This window comes from Seriola dumerili, unplaced genomic scaffold, assembly GCF_002260705.1.
Source record: "Seriola dumerili isolate Sdu_G_001 unplaced genomic scaffold, Sdu_1.0 BDQW01000017.1, whole genome shotgun sequence".
NCBI lineage: Eukaryota > Metazoa > Chordata > Actinopteri > Carangiformes > Carangidae > Seriola > Seriola dumerili.
The window spans coordinates 13,477,898-13,503,566 of record NW_019174272.1 but is presented as its reverse complement, the minus strand read 5'-3'; the positions used below and the strand labels follow the sequence as shown (position 1 = coordinate 13,503,566).

Genomic DNA, 25,669 nt, shown 5'->3' with positions numbered 1-25,669 from the left:
ATCTAACTGTAATGACAAAGTTAATGAATTTTAAGAACTGAAAAAGTTGATAATTATATTATGTGACACACTTGAGCCTCCATACAAAAAAACACAGTATAAGGAAATCAAGGATTTATAGTTAAGGCAGATTGTCTCACACTTACACCTACAGATGTATTGTAACTGTGTTTACATGTAGAACAGTTAAAATGTCTGAGATTGAGACAGTTAAAAATACCATCTGAAACTTAGAGGTCTTCTTCTTGCAGCTGTTCAGTCACCATGTATCAGTCAGAGGGGGTGGGGGGTGGGGGGGTCATCTGAAGGTCTGAATTTGATCTGGACCTCACTGTGGTCTGAAGTACCCCTCATGTTTAAATCTGACCAGAAACTGATGGTATTGATGTGAACGTGCTCATCAAGCAGAGGCGATCCCTGTAATCGCTCAGTGCATCTCTGTCTGTGTTTTCTCTTCCAGATAATATGTCCTACTTTTAGATGAAGGACCCCGACACACAGCATGTGTGACAGTCTGTTGCCTTTCTGTATAATGGCTGTGACACACCCTGACTAAGTTGTAAAGCTTTCACACTTCTCTTTATACTGCTCTAAATCTTTAACTTTATTACCATTCATTTTCCTGAATAAATAAACACATTTTAATCCGTATGTACTTTGAACTGTGTGATTCATTAAGTGTAGAAGATGAATGTTGCCAGAAGAAGAAGTCAGTAAGCTGTTCTATCTTCTAATGTCTTAATGTTCAACCATGAGACAAAGGATGATGGTTTATTTTTGTGAACACAGAGAGTTGCATGACAAAGCGTGGCTCACACAGTGGGTAAGAAGCTCCTTGAATTTTCAGTGTAATAACATATTAATGATTTGTCCTAACAGTGTAGAACTCGCCGTTGTTTGTCCAGGTGGGGAATCTGAACTCTCATCTCTCTGCTGCATTTCCATCTCATACAGACACACACACACACACACACACACACACACACGTATCACACTGATACCTCTCACCTCGCTCTCACTGCTGGATCGGCTACAGATGCTGCTGCAGCCTCTAACACACACTAGGGACTTTAAGCAGTGTTGGTTGAAGGGACGGCTACGGCATGATGCAATGACGTACAGTAGATTCTATGTCAATACTTCTTGCAGCCCAGCTGTCTACTACGAGAGAAAGACTAGTTTGCCATACCCTGTGATATGCTAAAGAGTTAGCAGGTAATTATACGTTTCTGTCATATTTGACATAGTCATTTTGTTTATATTCAATTATACCATTAGTGGTTTTATGGATTATGGGTATATTTGTTAAAGATACATGATAATCTGACAGATTTTTCCAGTTTATTCATAGACATGTCAGCACAGACTGTTGTTAACCTCCATCCTCCCTCTCCAGCCCACAACCTCACTGTGCTGAGTTGATGAAACCATGACGCTGTCCTTGGTGCTGAAGTAACAGACTGATTTATACAAACTCCTCATCTGATTTTAAATTGTCTCTAAAGCAAATATCAAGAGGTCAGTTTAAGAGATGACTTCGGTTTCCTGAAGCAGTGAAGTAGCTGCTGTTGGTGTTAAGTGTTGCTTAGTGATCTTTGATTTCCTCTGCTATGGCAATGCGTTGGAAGGTAAACGGGCACTGTAACCGTTGCTGCTTAAAGTCCCTACTGATGTGGTACAGAAGAGGGAAATGGGATTAATGTTCTGAGACTCATTACATAAAGCTTATTGAAGTTTTTAGTGAATAGGTAGAAACTGGTGTGATAGATAGTGTAGCTATGTCCGGTTTAGAAGCCGTTTCCAGGACAACTTCCTCTTCAAGTCTTGATGACAGTAAAACTGACACAGATTCATTTGAATGAAATATTTATTCAACACAGGAAATGTCATCCTCCATGTTTGTTGAATTGTTGGTCTGTGCAGTAACAAACAGCTGTACACAAAGACTGATTCCCACAAACAGACAGATCTTAATAACATGCTAACAATGGCTAACATTAGCTAAGATTAGCCATCACATGCTCCTGGTCATACCAGACCAAGTGAGACTGAGGCAGTGAAACCTGTGAGTATGTTGAGTTTTACTATGAGTCAGACTGTCATTTGAAACAGAATAAATCATTCTTCATTCAGTAGATTTAAAGCTATGCAACCTGACACCTCAAACAGCTCAGATAAATGTGGTCTTACAGTCTGGGTCATGTACAGGTCTGGCTGGTACACAGACTGGAGGATCAGAGGTAGTCCACTTCCTGCTGCTGAAAACCAGTGCAGTCTTTTTTCTTTTTTTTTTTACTTTTTATTTGAATTTGTAAAACCAGAGCAGTTTTACAGGACCTTAAATGTGTCTTTAGACAGCAGCTGACCCATTTAACACACGACTACTTCCTCCATCAGAATCTCCAGTTTTTGGGAGGGACGAGATATTTAGTCTCTAAATCTCTAAATCTCTACCGTCAAATTACCCCGCCCACAGAGGTCTAGATTAGATTGTCATGGATTAATCCTCAGAGTTGACTTAACAGTGTTACAGCTGTCTGTCCACTGAATCACCACTACACTGTTCACTAGCTTCAGCGTTCTGTATTAACTTCAGCGACAACAGCAACTGACTCTTATTAATATGTATTGTATTATTGATATTATATTAAAGACACTGGTTCATTCATTTTATTATCATGTCTAGTAAAACTTTTAAAGTCTGTTAAAATCTATCATTTAAAAAAAAAAAAAAAAAAAAAAGGTTTCAAAGTTCACCAGCAACAAGACCAGTTTTCACCTCTTCTGTGGTACAGCATCGCAGCACATGACATGTTCCTAATAGTTTGGGCACAATATCCAACACAGTCCAGTATAGTCCAGTGCAGTCTGTGTGTTTACCTGTAAATACACAGACTCACCCCAGCTAACAGCTACAGCTGGGGTGGGGGTACTTATCGATTGGTTCTGTGGGGTCCTGGATTGTTTGGTGGATCCACAGCTGGATCAATCAGACCACGTCACCATCCCACCACAGACAGGACTGATTCTGAATGGCCGATGTTGTTTCCTATAGACGATCAGGGTTGACACATTATCCTCACATTTCTCATGCGTCTCCCTCCTCCTCTGTCTTTTATCATCTCCCTAACACCCCATCCCTACCCCCATGGTTACAGCCCTGCATGCAGACTGTCTCTAACTCTAATCAAACTAATCAACACCTGCTAGTTGTCACTTGGTGAAACAGGGCTGTGCCAGAGCCCCAGCTAACCAGCCCTCCCCTCTCTGACCTCCAGTAGCTGTTAATTTAAAGACTGTTTGCTCACAACCATGAAGGGCTGAGACAATCCTGTTAAATGTGACTGAGTTGTTGTCTGTTAACAGTTTGTCATGGTGTGGTGTTTTCACAGGGAGGTTATTGCTGTTTCTCTCTTCTCTGTGGTTCCTCTCTCGTCCTCTCACTTCCATCCTCCAGTGTCTCTGATTTGATGGAGAACAGGCTTCTGTCAAAGCTTCAGCCTCCCTCCCCCTCCCTCCCTCTCTCCACAGCCTCACTCTGATGGATAAAAGCAGCTGAATCAAAGACTCTGCCACCCATGTTCACTTCAAATGATAAAATCACAGGGACTGAATGAAAGCCAGCGGTCTCTGTGGTGAGGCTGCAGGCTGTGTGTTAGCACTTTCCACCAGCTTGTGTCTGGATTATAAAGCAGTGTGGAAGCTCCCACGAGGCCAAAGCTGCCCTCAAACTGGCTCTCCAGAAACCGCCTCGTGGGTCCTTACAAAGCACTTCTTCAAACTTTCTAAATATAGATCTGCTGTTTTTAGTCTTAAAGTTAAAGTTATAATCCTTAAGATATCAATTCAGTCACTTTATCAAGACACTTTTTGATAACACTTATGGCCAGCAAGTTTAACTCATTAAGTTTGGACATGTCTGGGCAAACTACAGACTCCTCAAAACTTCTGCATATACAGTAACTCTACAGTGTTTGATGTATGTTCACTACGGCACAAGGTGTTCTGACGCCAGACAGACCCTCTGGTGTGGTCTGAGTCTGAGAGAGGTCGAGGTGGCAGTTTAATGAAACTGCCCCTTATAACATGAAGGCATCACTAAGCTTCAGACAAAGTGCTGAATAAATTGTTGAAGCTTCTGCAGCTTAAAAGCAGCTTGAGTTTCAATCTTTATTTGAAATATGTATGTATGAAAGCAGATGATGTTCAACTCATCATGTCTTGTCTGTCTCTGTCAGAATCAGAAAACTATTGATCCTCACAGGAAAACAGCTTTGTTACAGCAGCACATCCCTCAGTTAGGAAAGACCTCAGAATGCTCAGAAAGAGTTAATGTGACATGTTGCTTGACTGTGTCTGAAGTCAAAGTATTTCTTCTACATGTCCTGAATGTGTGTGACTGGTTGAGCAGGCCGACTTCCTGCTAACTACTTGTTGACTTCCTGCTCACTTCCTGTTGACTTCCTGCTGACTTCCTGTTGACTTCCTGCTGACTTCCTATTGACTTCCTGCTGACTTCCTGCTGACTTCCTGCTGACTTCCTGTTGACTTCCTGCTGACCTCCTGTTGACTTCCTGCTGACTTCCTATTGACTTCCTGCTGACTTCCTGTTGACTTCCTGCTGACTTCCTGTTGACTTCCTGCTGACTTCCTATTGACTTCCTGGTGACTTCTTGTTTTTTTTTTGATAGACTAATCACTCAGTAATTGTGTCTGAAAACTACACATTCATGAACGGTGGTCATCATGTGACCTTCAGTTGTGGTTATGGCCACTGCACAGTATGACTGTTTTTATGTTGTTGTGTTGTAAAGGAGTTGTTTTCTGGTGCTCTTTGTTTACAGCTGTGAGGTTGTGTTATTAAAACACATGCTGTTATCACCACTAACACAGGAGTCACACAACCAACCAAGACTGAAGTCTTAAGGATTATAACTGTTCTGGATTGGAGCCATTGTTAATCATCATATTTACATGGTATGGAAACTGATTTTCAAAGTGCACCAGCAGATAATCTGAAAACATTGGGACTGTTCTGATTCTCTCTGTGGATTCAGTGAGTTTGAATGAAAGCTGCTTTTATCTTGAGAATCTGTTTGTCCTCATGATTCTGACAACGTCCTCACTCTGTCCTATGTGTAAATCAGCTGGTGTCTGGGCTTCCTAAGGCTACTGTTCTCTGGTGGTGGTGGTGGGCTTGCAATTTGGGTGGGGGGATTTTGTCCAAAAGAAGCCTTTGCATCTAACTGTCTGTCTGTCTGTCTGTCTGTCTGTCTGTCTGTCTGTCTGTCTGTCTGTCTGTCTGCCAGACATGTCAGAGATGGAGTCCTACCATTCCTATTCTCCCCCAGAGGAGAGGAGGTCCCGCCAGTCTGACCTGTCCTCCCATTCCTCCAATGACAGAGACAACCCCAGGTAGGATGGATGTAGCTTGGGGGGGGGGGGGTTAGAAACAGCAGAGTCACCAGGAGGAGGCTGGGGGAGCCCTTTAATAGTGTTGAGTCAGTACAGGTGGAGATTGAACTGAAACATCAGGTATTCTGGTGGAAACCAACATTTTACTGACACGTTCAGTATCAATGTGTTTGTGAGTGGTCAAATAAGAGGCGTGTCTGAGGGTTAAAACCAGGTTTAAGGTTCAGATTAGAATCAGGTTCAGGTTGGGGTTCAGCATTTAGTTGCTATAGTTAAGGTTACGGCAGGGGCATGATGTCAGTGAGTGTAGACCAACTGGTGTGTGTGTGTGTGTGTGTGTGTGTGTGTGTGTGTGTGTGTGTGTGCGTGCGTGCGTGCGTGCGTGCGTGTGTAACAGGGAAGAACCCATGACGACAGCCATGATGTCAGCTATGGCCTCACCATTCAGAGTTCCTGAAGACCCCCATGCTGCAGCTGACACCGAGGAGCCTCCAGGTTATGATCCACGTCACACTCCTCATATTAACAAATACCACACACACAACTACAACTCACCAAGAACTTACAGGATGGAACATAAGACCATCCCTTGTTTTATGTACCAAATGTGAAATGTAAAGCTGCTTTAATTGATGCATTTAGGGGGGCAGCAGAAACCAGAACTCGGGCCAGTGTTCCCTCTCTTTTAGCTCAGAGTTTGGTCTCCACCTGCTCATCTTAGCTGCAAAATTTGCTCCACTATGTTCACCAGCTGCTCTCTGATAGTGTCTGTCTGCTGAGCAGGTAGTGGACAGTAGAGGAGAGTAGAGGACAGCAGGTTAGAGTAGGGGTCAGTAGAAGACAGTAGAGGACAACAGAGGACAGTAAGGGACAGTAGACGGCAGTGGAAGACAGTAGTGGCCAGTAAAAGACAGTAGAGGACAGTATAAGACATGGAAGGATAGTAGAGGACAGTGGAGAGTAGTAGAAGACATTAGAGGACAGTAAAAGACAGTAGACGGCAGTGGAAGACAGTAGTGGACAGTAGAGGGCAGTATAAGACATGGGGGGATAGTAGAGGACGGTAGAAGATAGTAGAGGACCGTGGAGAGTAGTAGAAGACAGTAGGAGACAGTGGAGGACAATAGAAAACAGTGGAAAGTAGAGAACAGCAGAATACAGTGGAGGACATTGGAAGACGGTAGAAGGCAGTAGGGCACAGTAGAAGACAGTGGGCAGTAGAAGACAGTGGAGGACAATGGAGGACAGTAGAAGACAGCAGAGGACAGAAGGGGACAGTGGGGGATAGTATCCAATCCAATCCAATCCAGCTTTATTTATAAAGCACTTTAAAAAACAACCAGAAGGTACCAAAGTGCTGTACATGATAAAATTATAAACACAAGATAAATTAAAAGACATAAAACATCAATAAAAACAGATATATAATAAGAGAAAACAAAAAATAACATAAAATAAGATAAAACAATAAAATAAAATCACATCTTACAGGGTGTCAAAGGCCATGGAAAAGAGATGGGTCTTAAGAAGGGATTTAAAAAGGAAGACGCCTGTCTAATGTGCAGAGACAGATCGTTCCACATTTTAGGGGCTGCCACAGCTTGCGCTTCGTTTTGGCACCCTTAGGAGCAGCTGATCAGCTGACCTGAGAGAGCGGGTGGGAGAATATGGGTGCAGCAATTCAGATTGGTAGGGAGGGGCGAGACCATTGAGAGATTTAAAAGCAAATAAAAGAATTTTAAAATGAATCCTAAAATGTATGGGCAACCAGTGAAGTGAGGCTAAAATGGGGGAAATGTGGTCATATTTGCGTGTGCCAGTTAAAAGACGTGCAGCAGCATTTTGTACCATCTGGAGACGGTTGATGGAGGACCCACTAACCCCCGCATAAAGTGCATTGCAGTAATCCAGCCGTGTGGTGACAAAGGCGTGGATTACTGTCTCAAAGTGCTGCTTTGAAAGAATTGGCTTTATTTTGGCCAGCTGCCTCAACTGGTAAAAACTTGCCTTCACAACTGTCTTGATCTGATTGTCAAGTCTGAGGTCAAAGTCCACCTTAACTCCCAAGTTAGTAATGTTGGATTTTAGGTATTGAGCCAAGGAACCTAGATCTAGACAGAGGGTGTCTAGATATAGTAGAATATAGTGAAGGACAGTAGAAGACAGCAGAGGACAATGGAGGACAGTAGAAGACAGTAGAGGACAGTAGAAGACAGCAGAGGACAATGGAGGACAGTAGAAGACAGAAGAGGACAGTGGATCTTTAAGGGTGATCAGTTGTAGGTTGTGAAGCTGAGACAATGAACAATAAGAGGCTGAAGACTCCATACAATCAAGCTAATGCAGATTTCTCTGTAGGTCCATTACTACGATCAAAAGCATCACATTACAATCACATCCTGCACCTGTTTCAGCTCTGTGAGCTCACAGGTCTGTTAACTACTGGTCCAGGATTTGACTGTTCAGTCTGAGCTGTCTCTGTAGAGTCTGACAGTTCTGCATCACCTGTTCTCTCCAGTTGGAGTCTAAATAGAAACCCTTTTTGTTCACTTTAACTTGCGCTGACCTGAGCTGTTGTTGGTAGCTGTGATCATATAACATATTAACAGTTTGATTCTCTTATTACAGTCTCTGTAACCACCACGCCCAAGATCCTCCTCCGACCGAGTCCAGAGGATGAAAAGATCTACGGGTGAGTTTTCATTTCCTCTTTTATATTTATTGGTAATTTGAAGGAAACATGTTGATATGAGAGCAGGATGTAAATGATGCCTTCACAGACTTGTGTGTGATTAGCCTCATACTTTATATACAGTATATACCAGTGGCGACGGAAGGACTATATTTCATAGTATGCATAAGAACCGCCTGTCCACTACCTTTAGGTTTCCCACACAGGTACACATGTCTACTCATCGAATGACTGAGCGAGAAAGAGAGAGAAAGAGATTGATTTGTGTATTTTAACGCCAAAGTTAAGACACAACACCACAATAAAGCTCTGATTAGCTACCACATGCATTTCAAAGATCAACCAACAGGCCTGAAAAACAACAGGCTACAATGTACTATCATATACTATATTGAATATCCCAGAGAATCGTGCAGTAAAAGTCGTCATGAAGCAACAGATTTCCTCATTTAGCATCTTCATCATAAGAACAGTTGCCTAACTAACGACTAAAGATAGAAATAACAATACGCAAGATCAAGACCAAACCAAGCTGCTACAATAAACAACCAGAAAAACCACATGAGCCAATGAAATGAAATCGTTGTGCCTGTCTGTTTGAAATTCATTCTGCGTCAAACTCTCGCACATCGGCCTCTGCATCAATTCAATATCATGACGGATGTTCATCAGTGCTCCACATGCAGTGTCAACACTGGGCATCAAAGCAGCAAACTCCTCCTTTATCTCCTGCTCTCCTCTTCAATCTAGATCCATAACGTTACTGAGTGGATGCAGCAAAAAATAAGACAGGATCTCCTGTTGTCACAATTTTATTTTCAAGATGTTAAAAAAACAAACAAAATCATAAAAAAATGTACAGTGTGTACAGGTTTACAGCTGCCGGCACCACTGGTATATAGTGTGTATACAGTATGTGAGCCTCTGTGAAACACATAGGAACAGACAGGTCACTGTAGCTGGGAGCTGCATGAATCAGTGTTGTATGGTATAGAAACACTTTGATTCCCCAATTCAGGTCCTTACCAGAGGGACCAGATCTGTATGGATCTCTCGTGTTAGTGAACCTGGACCATGTTGTTAATGGTGACGTGGATCTCTCCTCCTGCAGGCCGAACACAGTGATGGTGAATTTCCAGAAGGGGGACAGTGTTGGACTGAGACTGGCGGGAGGAAATGATGTCGGCATCTTCATCGCTGGTGTTCAAGAGGGGAGTCCTGCTGAGGAGGAGGGCCTGCGCATCGGAGACCAGATCTTAAAGGTGCCAGTCCAGACAGAACTCATTTCAGAAGACATACAGTAGTTCAAATTACAATGTGAATTAGAGTTTACAGAATAATGAGTATGTCCTAATTATTGTGCCCTTTGTGTTGAAGGTGAACAACGTTGATTTTCAGGGTGTAGTGAGAGAAGAAGCGGTGCTCTTCCTGTTGGAGATTCCTAAAGGGGAACTGGTCACTATCCTGGCCCAGAGCAAACCTGATGGTAAAACATCTAAAGACACAGTCACATTTCTCACATCAATGACATTTACATCAAAATTCAGCTCTGACCAATGATACAGCTGTTCAGTCTGACCTTCAGTATTTCATCATATCACAGTGTGTTTAGCACATTCATGCTCCTTGGAAGATGAACCCTGAAATCTTCCCTCTTTTACCTCTTCAGACAAAAATGTCCCTTTGATCTTCATCACCTTATTGTTTTCACTTGAGTGTCACTCTCAGGACAAATTTTATATATTTTATTTTTTACAGTTTTAGTCCATCTACTGTAACGGATCATCACCATGAACACATACTGCCGCCACAAATACAAACTAGAGCACCAAATCTGGATCAATTCGCCACTGAAAATAGTCCCTAACTAATTTCCTGTTGTTTGTGTAACGTTTGATAAAAACCCAAGTGAGCAGCTTTTAAAGGAGATTACTGAGTGTTGTTTGTATGTGAGGTGTTTTTAAAGATTTCCATCTTCAGTAGGAGCCAGTGGTGCTGGAGCTGAGAGCCAAAGCGCAGGAAGTCAGAGAGCACTGAGAGACATTTTGGTGTCATGTAGTTTTAGTGGTTTTATAGGATTTCTTGATAGTAGCATCGTAGAACCACAGGGTCCCTCTGTCTGGGCCTGTATGTGATGAGTCAGCAGTGATGGAGAGAAACGATAGAATAATGGAAGGTGTTAATCCCAGAACACAGTGTCCTCTCCCACAATGCTCTGCCAGCTGCCACACTCACACCTCAGCACCATTACTCTGTCGCTCTCTCACTGATGTTTCCATGTAATGATGGAGATACCAGCTTGGCCCCCCTAAGGCTTTTAGGCCAGATCAGGCTAGTTTTGGTTCAGCCAACCGTGACACACATGCGCCCACACAGATCTGCTCAAGAACACATCAGTGAGAAAGAGCAACACGAACTGTGTGAGGTAATGAGCATGTTGACCCTGGAGCATGTGGCTCTGAAAAAAAGGGATTTGGCCTTTTTATTCAAAAAACTAAATAAGCAAAAACACATCAGACAGTGAAGCAGAGCAATGACCTGAGGTCTGTACCATGAAGCAGCACTTGAGGTTATCAAGATAACTTCAGGTTTAAGTCTGGGTTTTCAAGTGACTGAAGATGGGAAACAGGTGAGCAGATAGATATGGGGACAGGAAGAAAGTCCAGGGACTTCTGGCGGGTGGATGGAGAATGACAGGTCTGGGGAGACCTAACAGTATTCAAACCTGCTAACTGTCAGGTACAACTGTTCACTGAACCAACTAACAGGAGCAGCTTGCTACTAATATGATTCATGAAGTGTGTGGACTATTTCTCTGTCCATCTCCTTCTTGAGTCTCCAAAGAGTCTGGCTTCACCGTGGTGACAAGACTCCAGGAAGATGGAGGAGAAATTCTAAGAATCTCACACTTAATGTCATTTTTACACCTTTGTTTTTAGCTGAGCTAACTGGCTCCTGTCTCCTCCATTTTACACTAATCACACAAATTAATGACGCTAATGAGAGTGGTATCAATAGTCTTATCTGACTCTCTGCAATATATTACAAACTGTCAAACTACTCCTTTAAGTTTTAAATGTGCAACCTCATTTTGTAAACCACTAGCTTGAGACTAGTTTCAAATAGATTTACAAAGTCCTGGATAAAATATGATGGACCGCAGAGCTTAATAAAAACATTACCTTCAGACTAACACTACCTCCAGACTTATGTTTCTTGAAAGAAAAGGAGTGTTTCAGTAATGACTGCTTTGCCTTCATGCTTTTTATTTATTAAAACATGAATGATATCTCAACAGTAACCTACACTGTATTTCTTCTTCTTCTGTAAATGTCCTGTAGACTCACAGGATTGTGGTCTGTGAGGTTGTTGGAGGAGCATTCGACTACAAGAAGGGGGACTGTGTTTGATGTGTTTATTAGTGTATGAAATTAAAGTACACTCAATGTCTGCTGCAGCTGAATCCACAGTATAAAGTCAGCCTTGTGTGTGCAGCCAACCTCAGAAGCAGTGGATTGTAGTCAGTATGACTGTTGGTCCTTTTGGGTCAGTGCTTTGTCGGACCACACATATCAAATCAGAAAGCCTCGCAGGAGCCTGGAGCAGGCTGTAAAGAGTATTTCCATACAACAGTAAGACAAAGATGTGCACATTGTTTTGATTGTGCAAATAAAACTGGTGCATGGAAGTTCATTCCTGACCTTTAACAACCGTGCATGTAAGAAGATCAAAGGTCAACATACTAGCTCTTTGGTGCTTACAACTGCACCAAGTATGAGGACATGTAGGGGACTAGTTTCAGTGGCAGATTAATCCACATTTAGTGCTGTAGTGTAGTATTGGGTATGTGTGTGTTTGTGTGTGTGTGTGTGTGTGTGTGTGTGCGCGCGTGTGCGTGTGTGTGTGTGTGTGTGTGTGTACATTCCTTCTTATCTCTCACTTTTTTGTGTGTCCAGTTTATAACGACATCTTACTGTCGGGGCGTGGAGATTCCTTCTTCATCCGGACCCACTTTGAGTATGAGAAGGAGACTCCTCAAAGCTTGGCCTTCAGTCGGGGGGACATCTTTAAGGTGGTGGACACCCTATATGATGGCAAGCTTGGCAACTGGCTGGCAATCCGTGTTGGCAAGGACAAGCAGCTGCTAGAGAAGGGTATCATCCCCAATAAGAGCAGGTAGGGCTGTCAGCTGGTCCCTCTTTAGAAAGACATAAAGGTGTGTCCCTCAGACAGAACTCTCCCTCCCCTGATGAAGGATTAACCATACCATCATCATCATCATCAGCTCCCAACCCCATCCTCAAGGAGACCAGGGACAGTTTTTCTAAAACTCCAGCCTCTGTGATAAATGTCAACACCTGATTTTGAGATGAGGTCACTGGCAGGAAAATACCCCATCATAAACCCCATCATATAACTTACTGTAACTAGAAGTACACACATTCAACAGGGCGGCCAGCTGACCTGACTCAGTGAATAGCTGTGGACCAGGACAGGTAGCAGGTGTTCTTGGGTGAAGCAGGTGATGTAACAGTTCACAGTGCTAGGTGGCCTGTGGATGACTGTATGTAACTTGTAGTTTCTACCATTAGAAAAATACTCACACAAACACATTAACTGTTGTGTCAGATTGTTGATTATATTTCACTATTGATCCTGCCTCTACACAGCAGTGATGCTATGTGTCTGAGTCCAGCTGCTGACCACAGTCTTACACTACAGTCTGAGTGATGTAAGGTCACCATGACACCACATGACTGTGACACACACACACACACACACACACACACATACACACACACACACACAGCAACCTAAGAGGAGCATAATGTCCCCTGTCAGCTGTATGTCCAGTGTGTTTGAGTGGCACCTCTAGGTAAGGTTAAATACCAACAAATCAAATAGAATAAGAGGTGACTGTACAGTGCCAGGAATTCAACCATAACTATATGTTTGTGTGTATCATACTGTTAAAGACTGTAAAATAGAAGAGTGGGATGTTTAAAATGAGAAGGAGAACAGATGCACAGCTCTGCTGCACTGCAGTAACATTACAGTGAAACAGCTGTTATTACAGAAACAGTCAGTCTCTGGTGGGAGACAACATGTCCCAGTTCTATGCTGTGGTTTGACTACACCATATGTTCACATGAGGAAAAGGGTGTGTACTGTAAAGACCTACATGCAGAATATCAAATATTCAACTTGTAACTAAGTCAAGTTTATTTCTACAGCAGTTTTAAAAGAGGTGTCACAGACTGGTCCACAATAAATATGAATTACAGCTAAACAAAGCAGAGCTGAACAGGAGGGGATAGACTACACAGCTGTTCATGTCAGAAGCGTATTTCTCCCCAACAAGCGATTACGCTGCTCTGCTCTGTCTTAATCACAGGTAGAGCTGATCTTTATTAAAAAAAACTCACAAATTTATTTCATTATTACAGTTTCATCATGATTGAATGATGAATGAAAAGATGTTTTCTGTCTTTTCATCTTTACTAATTAACCATTTAAATTACTGTGCAGTTTAGAGACTACCAGCAGCTATCGGACACTTTTAAGGTGGAATGTTTTCTTGCATGTTATTCAATGCATGATTGATGTTTGGAAATCAATCAGTACACCTTAAATGTCAATATGACAACTTTGACCATTTCATCTATTTTTTTATTACCTCTCTACATGAAATATGCTTTAGTGATGATCAAATCTTCAAGTGCTTAAAACTGACTGTTCAGTAGTTCTATTTACCACCAAAAAAAGCAGCAGGATATGAAACCAAACTAAATAACGTGTTCTTTCTGTCTTTCAATCTCCTCCGCTCTTCACAGCAGTAACTACAGATGCGCGCGTGTTGGTTATATGCTGTTATATACGTGAAACTGTGGCAGGGCAATTTAAATTTGGTATTCATTTAATACTAAAAATAATAATAAGTTACTACATTAAAGGGGTAATAAGTCAAATATCGTCTTGACATTTGCAAAAGCATGAGCAATCGGCGTTCTGATGATCGTTGATCACCAATATCATCGTCCATCGGCACAACCCTAGTACAGGGACAGACTTCTCTGTTCATTCTGTAAATGACAGTGAAGCTGGAACCGTTCATGTCACTGGGTGAAGTGTGTGTGTGTGTGTTGTGAATCCTGGTGGTGATGGTCACAAGGTTACAGGTTCACTCCTATCTCTTCTCTCAGCGTTTACAGCTGAAGAGATCTCTGTGCTCCTATTGATCAGCATCACTGAATAGTCAACTGTTACAGTCAAACCAGGGAAAGAAGAAAAGTTCTTCTTCTTTTGCTTAATGCTGGTTCACGACTGTCACCATCATTCCGACTGCTCCATGTGGGGTCAGGCTTTTTTGAGACTGTCTTCATCTAGTTATGTGCCTGCAATACAATAGACGACATAAATGGTGATCAAAGGTGAAAAAATTCTCATAAAGAGTGATGGAGAGACGTCTTCAAAACAACCAAACCCAGCCCTCTTTGGAGCTCTACTTCTGCGTCATAGTTCAACATAGAAAAATTGTTGAAACGTTAAACAGGTCACAAGACTTGACACTCTTTAGGGTTAAATCGGTATTTTGAAAACTATTGCAGTTTTAACAAAATCACAGTTTACATTTTGTGTCATTTTAAGACCGTTTCAGACATTATAATGGGTGTGTATTGCACTGAATGTTTGTGCTGTTTCATAGAAAGTGTCTACCTAAGCACAGACACTTGACACAGACAACACAAACACAGAATTTCAATAGTGAGCCTCAAAGTCACCTCTCCCATTGACTGCAATACAAATTCAGGAGCACAAAGGTCTTGTGCCGCTCTGGTGGAGTTACCATTTTTTTAAGAAACAGCAGCTGTTTGAGAGGCTCGCCGAGCCAAAATCACACCCAGATCTGTGACAATTCTGTGTCTTTCAGCTAGACACAGGTGTTTGAAACAGCTCGTTAAGAGACTCTTTGATCTCTGTGATGTTTATAAACACAGCCACACACACACACACACACACATAGCCAGACTCACACACACACACACACACACACACACACACATACATACATATATACTGTATATATTGACAGAAACACAGAAACACCATCTCCACAGTTTGGATTAACCTACCTATCAACATGGCAAGAAGGAATTATTGGCTCTGTTGTACAAAACCTTATGCAATTTATACTGCCAAACACAGAAGCATAGACATTTGCAGACACTTATTTTGAAAGTGCATCCATGTCACAGAGATGGCATACCTCTGCAATATGGATACATTTTCTAAATAAGAGTCTCAAAAAGGTAAGAAGTAAGGGAGGTTATAAAAGTTTTATCTTAGAAGCTATCATCTATATGGGGATATAGTGTTATAGCTTTATTGCAGATCAACTTTTGTTAGGGCATGTACATGTGTGTATACATGTCTTGCTATAGTTGTGGGGACAAATTTGTGTTTGACTCCATCAGTGTGAGGATATTTTGGCCGGTTGTGACAGCTTCAAATGGTTTTTCTGAGGTCAGTGTCAGGATAAGTCTCTATGACATGAATGAAACTGAAAGTAACGTCCTTTGTACGGATTGAAACATGAGGAGTGAAGTACACGCATCAAGCAGCAGGCACATTCAACATTTCTATTTTTTTCTAGTTGAAACTACTGTCTGACTACAGTCTGACATCAACATCCTGATGACTAGAGTCTGACAACCACAGTCTGATGACAACCGTCGGATGACTACAGTCTGATTACTATAGTCTGACAGGTGTCTGTCCTCCCTGTCAGAGCGGAGCAGATGTCCAGTGTGCAGAGCTCTCATAAAGCTGTGGTGGGCGATCGAGCTGACTTCTGGAGGCTGCGAGGTCAACGCTCAGTGAAGAGGAAGGACCTAAGGAAAAGCAGAGAGAACCTGACCAGTCAGACGTTGGCCACCCGCTTCCCAGCATATGAACGAGTGGTGCTCCGAGAGGGTGGGTGATCTATGGCGGGATGGTCCACAGAGGCTGCACTCTAAATTCTCAGTACCAGGTTCCACAGGGCCTCCTCAGGGTCTCGTAGAGTCAAGGTCTCCATTTGTAGGAGATATAGACTTGAGGCATCACTTACTGATATATTTAGTTCTTCTGATATATTTAGTTCTACTGATATTCTTTAGTTCTTCTGAGTGATTTAGGTTAAAAGCAGAGTTTTCTAGAGAAGTGATCCAGTTTTAACAGAAGACATTTTTCTTATCACAGCACGGTCACAAACAAAACCTGACACTGTCCGATTAGATTAGGTTTTTCTCTTGATTCATGAAATTTGAAAACGTTTGTATGTGCTGGGTCATTTCACTGATATATCAGCATGACTAATATTATCATACCATTGTAACTATTCACAGGTACATGATACAGTACTGGTCCGGTTCTGTTTGAGACCACTTCACTTGTCTGAGACTATGATCTGTGAGCAGAAATGTAACCAACTGTGTGTCATTGCAGCTGGTTTCCGGCGTCCTGTGGTTCTGTTCGGCCCCATCGCTGACGCTGCTAATGAGAGACTGGCCTCTGAGATGCCCGACTTGTTTGTTGTTGCCAGTGAGTCTGTGTGTGTGTGTGTGTGTGTGTGTGTGTGTGTGTGTGTGTGTGTGTGTGTGTGTGTGTGTGTGTGTGTGTGTGTGTGTGTGTGTGCGTGCGTGTGCGCGTATATGTATGTGTCTCCATGTGTGTGTGAGTCTCCTCCCTGTGTGGTGTTGTGGTGTGTAAATGACTTCTCATTGTTTGCTTTCTGTTAGAAACTGAGCCTAAAGACGCTGGCTCTGAGAAGTCCTCAGGTGTGGTCCGTCTAAACACCATACGACAAATCATTGAGCAGGTAGCCACGCACGCACACTCACACACACACACACACACACACACACACTCCTCCCCTGATCTGAAGTCATCTGGATAAAATAAAGGAGACCCATTGTCAGCTGAACCACAGCTGGTTTGGTCAGACCTCCATCACCTTGTATCCCTGTTCCTCACACCACACAGGATAAGCATGCGCTGCTGGATGTGACCCCCAAGGCGGTGGACACCTTGAACTACACCCAGTGGTACCCCATCGTCATCTTCTTCAACCCAGACACCAAGCATGGCATCAAGGCCATGAGACAGAGGATCATCCCCAGCTCCAACCGCAGTGCCCGCAAGCTGTACGAGCAGGCCGTCAAACTGAGGAAGACCTGCTGCCACTTATTCACTGGTACAGACACACATACACAGTCAGTCAGGTGTAACATTCGTACAGTAGCAGCTAGTTATTTACCCTATTGAAGTGTGTTCGCTGAGGTTGGATGGTTTTCTCATCCAGCCACCATCGACTTGAACTCAGCAAACGACGCCTGGTACGGGAGCATCAAAGACTCCATCAGAGAGCAGCAGATGCAGGCTGTGTGGGTCTCTGACGGCAAGGTAACACACACACACACACACACACACACACACACACACACACACACACGCACGCACAGAGTGTGGGACTGTAACTCTACTGTAACTCTAAAGGACATTTATAATAACAGATGTCTGAGGATTAATGTTTACACTATGTCGACTTTCACATCTAAATATACTGCTCTAGGTTTGATTGTACATTTAAACTCTGTCTGACACTAGTATGATTTCTTTTTTCACTCTGTTGTCAGGCAGATTAGGTTTATTTATACATGTCATGAGAAGCTGACTCACAGTGTAAATCCACGTCACTATGACCCCAGCTCTCAGCAGACAGACTCGTGATAAAGATGTGGTCATACTTGATATGAGAGACGACCAAACTACCCAGCCTATAAAGCTCCAGAAAATGAGGGGTTAAACCTGCGTTTCTATTAAAATTTATACATAGACACTCAATTTATGTGATCATGTGTTAAATACATGTACTTCACAACTTCAGTCCAGGAATGTCAGTATGAGCACAGAGTTCACTTCAGGTCCAGCAGTCCTGAGACTGGATCAGAGGTGCTGATTCAGCTGGATGGTCTTTTAGAGGCTGCAAGTTGTGATGCTGTTGGTCTGTGTGTTATACAGAGAGGTGGCGACAGTCTTGATGGAGGAGGAGTCAGGACTGGTAGATCAGACTGACCTAGCTTTAGCTGGTGTTCCTTATAAACTGGACACTGAGAGTAGATCTTATTTATTCTTGTTCAGTCTGGTGAAGTGGACTGACTGTGGTCTTCCTGCTACCTGTTGTGTGCACAATGTTCAGTGTGTCTTCTACTTCCTGTCAGTAGTGCTCTACAGCTCGGCTTTGTCTCTTCTTCTTCTCTCTCGTTGCTATCCGTCTGTCCATCCTTCCTTCCTGTACACCCAAGATCCATCATGTGTCTCTTCTAGCTGGAGGGAGTAGAGACTGATCTGGACTGCCAGGACGTGGAGCGTCTGTCCTTTCTGTCCGCCATGTCCGCCGACTACCTCAGCATGGACAGCCGGCTGACCTCTGACCTGGACGACACCGCTGATGAGGGCGGGGCCTACACCGACAACGAGCCTGATGTGGAAACACTACACATCTCTGCCATCAGTCGCTCATCTGAACCTGTCACAGCTGAGGAGGTCTCTCACGCACACACACACACACCCACACACACACACACATACAGGTGGATTAACACTGGTGCTGGTCTGCTGCTCTCTGAACCATCCAGACCTCTCAGGTCAAGTACCTGATGTGATCCATACTGTATGTCCATGTCAACTCTATGGACATGTCAGACTCTCATACACACACGATCTCCCTACCTCTCTCTGCATTCGGCTGCCATCTGTAGTTCAGATGAGGACTTACAACTCCAAACCTAACATGACAGGACACAACAGTCAGTGTTAACTTCTATAATACACTGTAGCATGCCACCTGAGTTACCTGGTTACCAGGTAAACCACCAGCACCTCTTACAAACATAATGAGGTGTATAGACAGTCTATCAGAGATGTGTAGACACTGTCCAGACACCACAAGTCAATGGGATCAATTTTAAAGGTTCTGTATGTAACATTCAGAAAACTTATGTTATTAATGACACCAGAGACCCACAGTCAGCTTCCTGTTGCTCACACTCTGTAGGTATGTATGAGTGTACATCCTGGCCATCAGTCATAGTGATGTGATGGTCAGACTGGGAAAGAAATTTGGCCTGTGTGGTGTTTAGGGCCAGTTTAAGGATTACCAGGAGAAGAAGAAAGAGCAGTCTACCCTTCATCACCACCAGACCATGTGGAGATTTGAATGGGATTAACTGTGAGTAGAGACAATAGACCAGTGGTGAAGTAACAGCGGTGGTATAACTGCCTGTACTTATCCGCGGTAACACACACACACGCAGCAGACTCTCATGTGCACCCTGACTGACAGTCACACAGAGAAGGGCAGTAAAAACTAGTCCTGATGTCCAGTTTGACTCCAGGAGAGGTAACTGAAGCTACACTGTTATTATAGTTTGAGGGGCCACATCCTTCGAAGGTGTGGCCCTTCGTAGACCACGAACACCAAACCAAAATGAGACGGTCTGGTCTATGGAGGATTTTTACTTCCCTTTCACTCTGGAACAAATGATTGAGAATATTATACCAAAGTCAGGTTATTAAAGTGTATCGTAATAGACCGAATGAAGGTCACAGTACTGACACACCCACCATTACCATGGTCCTGTCCACTGATCTGTGTGTGTACTTTATGTGTGTGTGTGTGTGTGTGTGTGTGTGTGTGTGTGTGTGTACTGGTGTGTGTGTGTACTGTGTGTGTGTGTGTGTGTGTGTGTGTGTGTGTGTGTGCACGTGCATGTGTGTTTGTGTGTTTGTGTGTAGATCTTGCGCAGGTACAGTCCAGACATCAGGAGTCGTATGAGGAAAATCAGCAGCCGGGAAGTCCTCAACAGGTCCAGTCCTCCAGCTGTGTCCTTTCCAGACAACAAGGTGAGACACACACACAGCAACTGTTTTATGTCACTGGGAATCTGTCTGGGTTTTGCACTGTCTGATCCACAGTGCTTGTTGACAGATTTTTTTTTGATAAATAGTTTGATGCAAATGATCAGTCTCACATTTTTTCTTTCCACTAGTATTAGCACCTACTAGTCTACTAGTCTACTGGTCTACTGGTCTATTATTTAGTAGTGTCTTGGGGATTGATGTGGAGAAGACTAGCAAGAAGGCTCCAACCAACCAGACATGATTTAATTCAGTACTCCTGATATACTGTTAATGTTCTAAACAGAACCTCAGTGTTGATCTGTCCAAACCCCCTTCCACCCAGAAGTGTGATATTTTTACCGTAGCCTACAACACTGGTTCTAAAACAACCCTCCACTCCACTGAGTGGCACAGAAGCATGATAGATGGTTAATATAATAGATAGTGAACTGAAATCACTCCGAGCAGATCTCATATTGACTCTGAACTCTATGTCTGCTGATGTTCCAGATGTTTGTACTAAATGTTTGAAGGACAAAGACACTCTGGGCTCTATTTTAATGATCCAAAGCTCATGGTCTGAAGTGCATGGGCATTTAGGGTGTGTCAAACTCTTTTTTGCTGTTTTACCAGCAGTCTCTGCTCCAGGCACATTTCAAAAGAATTGTACTTAATCTCTTAATTATTCATGGGATTTTGAGCATAACATGCAATAAACCAATCACAGTGCCATCTCCAGATTCCCTTTAAAAGCCAGGTGAGCTGCACCTTGTCGTATTGTTATTATAATGGTACAGTGTTTCACACAGAGTTAGATTCTGTCTGCGGTTAGGTGATCACATACTGTGACTGACCAGAGAGTCCAGTCCAGACCAGTAAAGCCAGTCCTGACCACTTAGACCAGTCCTGACCAGGGAGTCTAGTCCTGACCAGTGAGTCCAGTCCTGACCAGTGAGTCCAGTCCTGACCAGTAAAACCAGTCCTGACCACTGAGACCAGTCCTGACCAGTGAGTCTAGTCCTGACCAGTGAGTCCAGTCCAGACCAGTAAAACCAGTCCTGACCACTTAGACCAGTCCTGACCAGTGAGTCTAGTCCTGACCAGTGAGTCCAGTCCTGACCAGTTAGTCCGGTGCTGACACAGGCAGCAGCTCTGTGCACTCTGAGGGGAAAAGAAGGTCTGAGGGAATCAGTGCTCTGCTCACAGCTCTACAGTGAAGCGACGGCAGAAATCACAACGTTAGAAATATTTGATGTGATATGATGATATGAGAATAAATCTTCATTATGAAACTGTGGTGATAAATTTAGGTGATAAATGGGAAACGCTGTGGAGGATTTACCAGGTAGTAAGAAAGAAGCTTCTCTGCAGAGCCTCGTGCAAGAGACATCCATAACACATGACAAAGTTATTCAACACACAACATGTCACAAAGAATGCTCCGACCCTCTGAGGCTGTATTGTAATGATCCACCTGACTCATCCCAACATCTATTTCAGTCATTTTCAGCTCACTGTGCTTGTGCGCAAGAGGCAGACTGTACGCGCTCTGTGCTCTCACCTATGTTGGCATCATAGACTGTAAATAAAGATGGACGTAGACTGTCACCCATAGGTTTGTGAAGAGCGGGTTTGAAGCACAGAGTGGGCCGTTCCGGCATCGCCATCTTGCCAGTACCATGACTACGCCAAACTCCAGGATAATCCAAAAATGGGAACTTCAAGCCTCAGTAAAATTTAAATTATTGAGTTATATAAAAATTCACCCCTCGTACAGTTTTTTGTACCGGACTGTAAACATGTTTATTTCTGCTGTAAAGTTGGGCATTATAACATAAGTCTATGGGGATTGACTCACTGTTGGAGCCAGACTCAAGCGGCTAATCGAAGAAGTGCAGTTTTTGGTACTTCCGTGTTGGCTTCATGTTTTTGCCTCAGAGGTTGCCGCTTGGATGGCACATATTACTCTTTTGATAATGCACCTTTAAAATAACAGTAAACTGCGCTACTGACCTTAGACCAGGTTTTTGTTGGTTAATTGCGCAACCGCTTCCTGCTGTCTCAAGATAGCAATGCACCAACAATGAGCCTGACCACATCTAATTTTAAGACCAACACGACCAGGGGCGCACAGATAAGCACAAGTGTATTTGCTGTTTAAACAACATGGGCGCTGGACGGGAAAATGACTACTGTGTCAGTCTGAAACTAGCGTAGCCAGGTGTAAGATAGGGCCCTCTTTCATTCTCTGTCCAAAGATCTGAACTTGTGGAAGGATGTTATGTTCGTCAGAGACGTTTAATACAAACTTTTAATTCTTAGGCTAAGAAGTGGCACTGTTGATACTGTAAGATCCACTTCATGGAACTATTATCAATCTAATATTATTATATTATTGTCTTTATATTACTGCTGTAACATTATAATATGCTCTTACTTCATCTCATTGTATTAATACTACTTACACTAGTGGCACTGGTGATACTGGTATTCTGGTTTGTGGAAAAGCCCAATCTGACCTTCATGATGAACAAAACCAACAAGACCTTTCTGATCAGTAAACTCTTCATACAGCCAGCATTCTCCACACAGAGTTTATAACCACTGAAACAACACCTTAGGCCCTCTGCAGGTGTACCACAGCAGGAGGTCGCACTCAGTTAAAATCCCAGTTGTACCTCAGGATCTCCTGACAAAACTAGGAGCCAGTTTCACATATTGCATATTGCAAGATATTTCTTGAAAGACCAGTCTATAGTGTTGGTGCAGTCTTCATTTTGCTCATAGATCAGTCTAATGCAAGTAAAACCATTTCACAAAAATAAATACTGACTCATTTTACGCCAGAAACATTAGACACCTTACCCCCAGGCTCAGCCCCTAAGACCAATGTTACCATGGTAACAATCAATGACACCTGCAATGATGCACATCATTTGTGGTTGGCTAACATTGTTATGTAGAGAGAAATAAGAAGGTAAAGAGTTTTTAGAGACCGCAGCCATTTTTTTCAAATTACATTTTCTTTTTATTGTTTCACTCTTTGCTGAATTTCCAAAGTAAAACGTCCTTGTAACTGTTGAATTATTCCAAAAGACAAACATTTTCTGCTGGGGTAAATAGAGCTGAGCAGTTGGATGTGGTTCCTCGGTCGGCCATTTTTTTAATATTGAAAAGCCTTAATTTACCCAGAATTCATTGTACCACAGTCCGGCTTAAGATAGTCAAGAACTAAAATGCTTTGTGCAACAGATGAAATTAGACATCCATCTGAAGTCTGACTATTTGTTATCACTAAGACTCAAAGTCTGTCTTTGTGAAACCATCCCCTGGTCTACCTCAGAGAACTAATCATGTAGAATGGCCTGTCTCTGTTGGTGTCAGTGAGATGACAGGCTGTGTGGTTAGAGATGTGCTTAGGTGTTTGACAGAGAGTCCAAATACAGGTGGAATTATCTGCTCTGGCTCTGATGCTTTCCCTATTACTCAGGTGAAACTGTCTCTGAGGGAGGAGCTGGTCTTTGTATCAGGATCCATTAACCCACACCACCATCCCCGCCAGCACCACCCTCCACCCCCAAGTTCCAGCCGAAGTTACGACTCTCCCTCCAGCAGCAGCCCCGCCAGCAGCAACAACGACCCTCCACCATCCATCTCCAGCTCAGCTGTCTTTTCCAGCCCCCCGCCCCCGCCCCCTCCCCCGATTCACCACTTCAACTCCTTCAACAAGCTGCGATCCCTGGTAGCATCCCAGCCCCGTGCCGCGCCCACAGAGACTGCAGTTCACCCACCTGTGGTGGCCTGCAGGCAGCAGGACGAGGGAGCAGATGACAGCCCTGTCGAGGACCCATCCATGAAGTCCTTCTTGGGGAAAATCAAGGCCTTCGAGAAGATGGATCACTTCGCCCGAGCCCATAGGGTGCTGGAACTGCAGGAGGCACAGAACGCCAGGGTGGGCACAGCTGTCATTTCACTCACAGTGCTACAATAAGATGTTGTGTTTATTGTGCAGGAAAGGTGTTGAATCCCAGTCATCACAGGCTTTAATCAGTCTCCTGTGTTTCCAGTTGGAAATCGCTCAGAAACATCCAGACATCTACGCTGTTCCTCTGAAGACAGCCAAGCTGGACCACAGTCGCCCTCAGCCTATCGGGTAGGCTCTCTACTACCATACATCTGTCTCCACTGTGAGTGTGTCTGGAGTCATGTTAGTGTCTCCGCACTGTTTGCTAAATTAATCCTGTATATTGTCGGAGATAAAATATCAAGAGTAGCTGATGTATCTATGTACAGAGCAGCCACTTAGTTTTGACAAAGTTGCCAGTCATGCATTTCATGAAGGTTGTTTCGCAACTTCCTCATCATGAGGAGTACTACACAGACCTGTGAAAAAACTGTAATAAGCTTTGTCAGGTCTGTGTAAACAATTAGCTCCTCTAAGACTCTGACTGATTAGAAATGAAGCTAACTGATGATACAAAGCAGCAGAGGCTATACAAAGATATCAAAGCTCCTCCAGCTTGAAATGTCCACTGAAATGTCATTAAGAAATGGACGTAAAGAGACATAGTAGAAGTCAAGACAAGACCTGGAAGAGAAGATGAAACTGCAGGTCTGCTGGACAGAGTCAAAGTTAAACCTCCACATGATTTAAATCCACTGAATATCAGAAAAGTCTGGGTTTAACTGGAACTGTAATGCCTGATCTGCAGGTACCATGATAAACCACACCACGGTCTCGATAGTGACCAGAGACAATAGTGTTGTTACTGACAATTTCAATATCATAAAATATGATTAAGGTCTTTCCTAAAGCAGTTGAAAATTGCGGGTTGATTGTGGGTGTAAGAAGAAAGTGTGAGAGCTTAGTAATGAAAGACTGAGGCCACAGTCTGAAAGAGTGGCTCATTCACAGGAGCTGATCTCCATGCTAACCCGTGCTGGGCATAAGGCTGAAGGTACTGCCCCTAAAGCAACATATAATATGTTGTTACAGCCTGATCCAGAGTCTAACTAACTAATGCCACCACTGTAGAAGAGTCAGGGGACCAAGGTCATGATGTTATCTGTGGTAAATTTCACATCAGCCCCTCCAGTAGTTGTGCAGATGTTTCACTCTGAACCACAGATGTGGACCTCATGGTGGTGCTCTCGGTCTGGGAGCATGAATGTCTCTCTTTCATGACAGTGCATCCATTAATGTTGATGTTTCTGTCTTGTGTCAAACTGTCAATGAGAAAATACACTTTGTTGTTTAGACTAATGAAACACCTCGAGGTGGGGCAGGACTCAGTGCACCTTGTGTCTTCTGTGTCCTTCTAGCTCCAGCTCCCGTCCTGACCCCAAGACCCCTCCGTCCTCCAAGGAGGGACATCCCTTCTACCTGACCGAGGAGGTGGCAGAGGAGGAGGCGATACCAGGATATTACACCGCCAATTCTCACCAGTACCAGGACACAGAGCTGTAGGGTCAGAACACGGCAGCAGTGCCTGCCCCCAGGCCTCTTGGACAGACATGTACACATGCTGCACATGCAGTCTATCTATACATTCACCATTCCATCATGCCTGCACAAGGCAGCTGCTGACTGAATTGACTGCTGCTTCTTTTTCTTTGAGG

At 43.4% G+C, this 25,669-nt stretch overlaps 1 protein-coding gene across 1 annotated transcript in view; it reads left to right on the top strand.

Moving 5' to 3' along the window:
- The window catches only part of LOC111230442 (tight junction protein ZO-2-like), an 82,986-nt gene that overhangs the window by 57,121 nt on the left and 196 nt on the right, over positions 1 to 25,669 (top strand). Inside the window, exons 8-23 of the mRNA XM_022757185.1 lie at positions 5,310 to 5,415; positions 5,813 to 5,910; positions 8,044 to 8,107; positions 9,219 to 9,369; positions 9,485 to 9,593; positions 12,064 to 12,283; positions 15,897 to 16,081; positions 16,595 to 16,690; positions 16,888 to 16,967; positions 17,132 to 17,342; positions 17,451 to 17,551; positions 18,476 to 18,694; positions 19,946 to 20,053; positions 23,541 to 24,002; positions 24,118 to 24,203; positions 25,373 to 25,669. The exon at positions 25,373 to 25,669 is cut by the window's right edge and continues 196 nt beyond it. Of these exons, the coding sequence (XP_022612906.1) occupies positions 5,310 to 5,415; positions 5,813 to 5,910; positions 8,044 to 8,107; positions 9,219 to 9,369; positions 9,485 to 9,593; positions 12,064 to 12,283; positions 15,897 to 16,081; positions 16,595 to 16,690; positions 16,888 to 16,967; positions 17,132 to 17,342; positions 17,451 to 17,551; positions 18,476 to 18,694; positions 19,946 to 20,053; positions 23,541 to 24,002; positions 24,118 to 24,203; positions 25,373 to 25,517 (2,441 nt within the window). The 3' untranslated portion in view covers positions 25,518 to 25,669. The remainder of the gene's footprint in view (positions 1 to 5,309; positions 5,416 to 5,812; positions 5,911 to 8,043; positions 8,108 to 9,218; positions 9,370 to 9,484; positions 9,594 to 12,063; positions 12,284 to 15,896; positions 16,082 to 16,594; positions 16,691 to 16,887; positions 16,968 to 17,131; positions 17,343 to 17,450; positions 17,552 to 18,475; positions 18,695 to 19,945; positions 20,054 to 23,540; positions 24,003 to 24,117; positions 24,204 to 25,372) is intronic.